This window comes from Biomphalaria glabrata, chromosome 9 (genome assembly GCF_947242115.1).
Source record: "Biomphalaria glabrata chromosome 9, xgBioGlab47.1, whole genome shotgun sequence".
Classification (NCBI taxonomy): domain Eukaryota; kingdom Metazoa; phylum Mollusca; class Gastropoda; family Planorbidae; genus Biomphalaria; species Biomphalaria glabrata.
Window position 1 is genome coordinate 8,373,900 of NC_074719.1, and position 6,488 is coordinate 8,380,387.

General features: G+C 31.7%; 1 protein-coding gene across 1 annotated transcript; it reads right to left on the bottom strand.

Annotated features, from left to right (window-relative positions):
• Positions 1–1,809: 1,809 nt before the first annotated feature.
• LOC129928207 (uncharacterized) lies at positions 1,810–6,204 on the bottom strand. Its single transcript, XM_056041410.1, has 2 exons — positions 5,084–6,204; positions 1,810–4,787 (listed from the first exon to the last, which is right to left on the bottom strand). The coding sequence occupies exons 1-2, from the start codon at positions 5,202–5,204 to the stop codon at positions 3,520–3,522; spliced, it is 1,389 nt and encodes a 462-aa protein (XP_055897385.1). The 5' UTR covers positions 5,205–6,204; the 3' UTR covers positions 1,810–3,519.
• Between the last annotated feature and the right edge of the window lie 284 nt (positions 6,205–6,488).

Consider the following 6,488-nt stretch of genomic DNA (forward strand, 5'->3'; position numbering starts at 1 on the left):
AGAAATAAAAGTATGTGGCATCGTGTGGACTAGCAACCCAGCACACTATTTCCATGAACAGTGGGCGGAGATTCTGGCCCACACAAAGAACGTGATAAGAATGTTTCAGTATATGGCGACAACATATTTGGGAGAGCTATATTAATAAACAACTTGGTCATCCCGACGATAATCTACTTAGCAAATATAGTAGAACCCCCTCCTAATTTCATAAATAACATCAATACCACTATCAGAAAAAACACAATAAGAAACATAAAACATACAACACTCATACAAGACAAAAAAGAAGGAGGGATAGGTTTACAAGACATTCACACAAAAATCAAAACGCTTAGAATAAAATTTGTAGGGAAAGTAGTAAGGTCTCCCAATAACTTCCCCTTAGTATTATATTATTTTGGACTTATATTAAACAAACTCCTCCCCATTCAAAACATTACACCCCATCATTTTGGTAACCATACACATCCATTCTACATATCACTCACAGGACACCTACCCAGCAATGAAAACATAACACACCACCACTCAAAAACAATATACACTATACTCAGAGACAAGTTGAAAGAAAACCTAGAAGTCAGAATAAAGTGGGTCATTGAGTTAGGGGTTAAACCAACAAACTGGACAGACACATTCACGCATTTACACAACAAATACATAACACCCAAAGCACGAGAAGTGGCCTACAGATTACTCTTCGGGATGACCCCAATAAAAGGAAGACTCTCAACTACAACAGGGTCCAAATACACCTATGTTATTTGTAATAAAGAAAACCAAAACCCAGAGAAACACTTATTTAGTGAATGTGAGTTGGTTGAGGAAGCAAAAAAACAAAAAACTAGAAGATTTTATTGACGCAAACAGTCAGACCTGTGCAAATGTAAATACAGCTTTTTTTTTTTTAATAAAGTACCAAAAGCCATAAATAACAAGATTACAAAGAGAGTTTGTGTTACACAAACTCAGAGGCGGCCCCCGTCGAAGTCGGATCCCTGTCGGATCTGCATATTCGCAAATAATATTCAAGAGGTGATTTAATTTTGATGGTCAAAAGTAATAATGTTTCAAAGATTCATTTGCCGTAAATTTAAATTTTAATTAAATAAAATTTTTTAGATTAGTTTTAGTATGTTAAAACATTGCAATATTGATCAAAACGTTTGGAAATGAAAATCTACACTTTTTTTTTTTACACTTTAAGTTTAGAAATTGAAATTCTACATCTTAATCTAGTCTATTTTAGTCTAAACTAGATCTAGAAATTCTAGATCTAGACTCTAAAATAATTTTAATTAGAATATAAATCCAGATCTAGATATATTGTAATAAAAATCTAGATCTAGTTTAAAAAATCTAGATTAGATCTAAATCAAGATATTCCTTTTTTAAACGCGAGTTACATAACGAGGCTTAATAAACATTACTATACCGAGTTCTTTTTTCATTTCATTTGAAGAATTAATTCCATATAACGTCAGAGGGAAAAAAAACACTACGTCACACGGCCTAGATAGACTAAAAATCACCTTCATCATTAAGGGGACATACGAGTCGGAAAGAAGGAAAAAAAAAAGTTCTCCATTTAGACTAAATATTTTATATTATCTTAATAGTACTTAATTAAACAATTGAAAAAATATAGTTTTTGACTTTATAACTTTACTGGTTGTCATGGAAACAATCCAAGATGGCCGCCAAACAAACTATAATTAAAAGCTTATAACTCAAAAAATACTTAAGATAAATTAATAATTTTTACACACAAATATCATACATGACAAGTATTAAAAACGCATGAAGGGAAATATTGTTATCTTTTATTGTCTTTTTTTAATGATTTTTTTAGTGTTGCAACCATGAAAAATACATAAATATTTCATAATTCTAAACTTTGAAACGCTAAAACAAAAAAACTACTTCAAATATCAAAAAGTTTCTGCATGCGTTTGTAGATATCTATGTACAGAATAAGTATGCCAAGTATGAAGTATGTAGCTCAAGTAGTTTCAGAGCCTTAGCGTTTGGCAGATAGAGATATAATACAAAAACAAAAAAAGGAGAAAATGCAAAAAAACAAAATAAAATTTCAATTACAAAAATTTTGTCAGGAAAATACTAGATAACAGGTATGTAATTTATAGGTTGGTATAATAACTATCTGAAAACATTAAAAAAATATCAATATTTAGTAAAGGGCATATTCTAAATTTCATATAAATATAGCAACCAATTGGTAAAATAAAACGCAAATTGTACACAATTGTATTACAGAGTAATATTTCAAACAAAAAATCTACTTATTGAGATATCAAAAAGTTTTTGCATGCATTTGTAGATATCTATGTACAGAAAAAGTATGCCAAATATGAAGTATGTAGCTCAAGTAGTTTCAGAGCCTTAGCGTTTGGCAGATAGAGGTATAATACAAAAACAAAAAAAGAAGAAAATGAAAAAAAAAAAAAAATTTCAATTACAAAAATTTTGTCAGGAAAATACTAGATAACATGCATGTAATTTATAGGTTAGTATAATAAGTATCTGAAAACATAATAAAAATAGCTATATTTAGTAAAGAGCATATTCTAAATTTCATATAAGTATAGCAACTAATTGGGATAATAAAACGTAAATTGTACGCAATTGTATTACAGAGTAGTATTTCAAACAAAAATCCAACTTACGCAAATATCAAAAAGTTTTTGCATGCATATGTAGATATATATGTACAGAATAATTATGCCAAATATCAAATAAGTTCCAAAAGTAGTTTCAGAGCCTTAGCGTTTGGCAGATAGAGATATATACAAAAATACAAAAAAAGAAAGAAAAAAAATTCAATTACAAAAATTTATTCAGAAAATCACTGAATAGCAAATATATGTTATTTACACTTTAGTATAGCAGCTTTTAAAAATAGCTATTTAGTATATTCCATCCAGATTACATTATAAAATAATATATTATATACCGGGTATAACATTTAGCAACCATAAAGAAAAAAAAACTTGATAAGAATGTAGGATGTACCGGTGTGCAATCTAAAAACCCAAACAATTTGCAACAATAAATATTAAATACTAAAGAAAAGAGCTTGCTTGAAGTTCACAGAAGATTAAAATGAAAAAATGTCATATATATAACAATGTCAAATAAGAAAAAAGCGCTAACTCAAAATCTGAAACTCATGATAACTGTTCAGTAGTTCTGTTATATCTCTACTATTCATCTAGGGAGTTCTTTAGATAGCATATATATAATTGTCAGTTTAGATAAAACTTGCTAACATTTTCTCTTGAATTAAGGTATCATAATATATTTGAAAAAGTTTGTTGATCTATATTATTTACATAAACATAATCAGATGGTGTTGTTTAAATTTTGCTACAAATTAGTTATTACATTTTTGTTTCAAATAATTAAAACAGCAACTAAACTGTCAATATGCTCTAACAATAATGAATAAAAACAAAAAAAATTATATAATACAAAAAAATATTGACAGTAGTATTGCTAATGAGCACCAGCACCATATACATTCCCATCTTTGGCCAATTCCTCTCTGACTTTTTCAAACCGTGTTAAAGAAACAGTCTTTCTTCTTTTTCTATAATCCTCTTGGCTAGTAGTGTCAGACTGAATAATTCTTTTATCATTGACCTTTTTTAAATTATTTAATGTTACATAAGAAACATCAATATGCATCTTATTCATCACGTTAATTAATTCATTGGCGCCAGCATTAAATATTGACACAGCTCTAGCAACACTGCCTTTCACTCTGCCAAGTCCCATGAAACTTGTTTTAGGACATCTCGTCCAAATCATAGCATTAAGGCTTTCGTTGTTGTTTTGAGTACCACCATGAGCCATTCGTTGAAGCAAGGACTCATCTGACATTCTTCGATAAATTGGAATTAGCTTGTGAGCCACCTCTAGAGACAAAAATGTTGATGCCTTATGATTAGAGTGGCTGTCAGGGTCTTGTCCCAACGAAATCGCTTGTTGGTACCAGCACCAACTATTTTCTCCTAATGGACATTGTCGATGATGGTGTTCAGTATCTGTAGACATGGAGTGGTATAATCCTGCCCAAACAGCATTCCTCATTTTGGACACATCTGGAATATTGTCTATTATAGCACCACGATAAAAATTTTGCAAACTGTCACATTTTTTTTCTGTTAACCTGCCAACTCCTCTGCCACCAAGATGGCTTTCTTTGGCAAGTTTTCGAAGCGCTGTCCCCATACGTTTATGGGCATGATTGATACAGTCAAGTTTAGTAACAGCTTTATCAGCATATGGCTTAGACTCAAGCACAGCTTTAAAAGCAGAAGAATCTCCATCACTCAGCATCTCCACATATCTAAAATTATATTTTGCCACAGAACGATTCCACAGAATTACAGCACTGTCCTGTTCCATAGACTTGCTGGATTTGTGGTGATTAGTACAGCAATCATGCTGTTCTTTCCAAACTGCGAGGTCAGTTGCGTTCATGCTCTCAGCTTTCTGTATGTGGCATGCATGGCAGTACTTAGATCTAATATCGAAGTCGACAACAAGACCTGTTAGTAAATCGATGCAGACACCTACACCATAAAGCGATGTAAAGCCTCGCTTTTGCCAGGTCCCATCATAACTGACTGAAATGTCAATCAAAGGGTTTTCTCCTCGTTCAATGGCTTCCCTAATGTCATCATCCGTCTCTGCATAAGCTTGACGTATGGCGTTGGCTGTGCGGTAGAGCATGTCTTCCCCAGATTCCACTTCACAGTCTGAAGAAAAAAACAAAAAACATTAATTAATTAAATTGATTTATAAATATATATATAATATATATAAACTTTAAAAAAAAAAAAAAGATTTAGATCTCTAGAGAGCCTACATTGGCTACATCATAGTGATCATACTACATGTATTTTTTATCAAAAGTTAGAACTTTGTAAAGATTGACTAGATTCTAGATCTATAGTTACTAGGTCTAGATCTATAATTTTTATATGTATATGGTAAAGATTAAAATTTTTAAAGAAATAATTCTAATAGTAGATTATTGTGTAATTTAACATACCTGTGATTTTATTATCATGGTCTTTAAAGGCTCTCTGGCTGATTCCAGAAATTCCTAGGACGCTGCTAAATGTCTGCAGCGAAGTGAAACCCTTTCCTATCTCATGGCTGTATAAAACCATCTTGGTGTTTATTTCAAATGCAACATTTGAACAGTTACTTTTTTGTATTCTTGGAGATGAAAACTTTGATTTAGTATATATAATATCCACAACTACTAGATCTACAACATAACTTCAACTTTGATGCGAACCCCATGTTTTCATCTTTTATAACTCTAATAGTCAAACTTGACTGAAAACAATTAGGGCATAATGCATCCGACATCAAATCAGTAAGCTGATTAGTATTAGCAATAGTCCATAATTGCTCTGTTTCTTGTAGATCTAGATCACTTGGAACATCAGTATTTATTGAAAGACGGTCTAATTTCGATCTGGATGCACCACGTTGTCCTTCTGATGCTGGATCTAAACTAGACCTAGACCTAGAGGAATTTCCACGCAGCTTGTCAGATAGCATAACATTTCTGGCTTTATTGAGCTTCTCTAGCATTCTTCGTCCCTTTGGTCGAGGCATTTTAATGTAAAAGATATTTTCTTTGATGTTTACAAATACCAAACAACTGAAACTGTCTTGTGCAAGGCTTTCATTGACTTTCACTACAAGAATGTGTTTACGCTGTCGGCCATTTTGAAACGCCTTTTCCGGATGAAACGGCACATTCTGATTAGTCGATTTTTTCCGAGTTTTGCCGATGTGCCATATAAGGAAGTTTCCGTAGATTATATAGCTCGGAAAAATACGAATTACAAAAAAACATATAAATCCATTAGTTTGAACCCCAGATAAACATATAAATCGGATCGTGACCTTTCTTTTGATGTATCATGGTCCTAGCTTTGTTAGATTGGTAATATCGTATCCAAGGTGTAAACATTGATAAATTTCGATAATTTGTAAATAATCACCAAAAGGTGTACATGTTCAAAGTCAAAATACACATATTTACAAACATTTTTATGCTAAAATATAATATGATTCATATAAAAAAAAGGTTAAATTTTCAAAATCTGAAAGAAAAAAAAATCGAAAAAAAAATTAAAAATTCGTCATTTTCCGACTCGTATGTCCCCTCCTAGATAGACTAAAAATCACCTTCATCATTAAGAGCCATTTATCGAGTGTTCATAGACATTGGTGCACCGAGTGCGTCTTTTTAACATTACATTTAAAGAGTTCATTCATATGACGTCAAAGAAAAAAAAAATCCATTACCTCACAATAGGCTAGTACCGGTACCCTAAAAAAGTGTCTTTATTTACACGAGATATTTGACGAGGGTTCATATACATTGGTGCACTGAGTTCTAATAGAATTTATTTAAAGAGGATCAAAGCCGCATT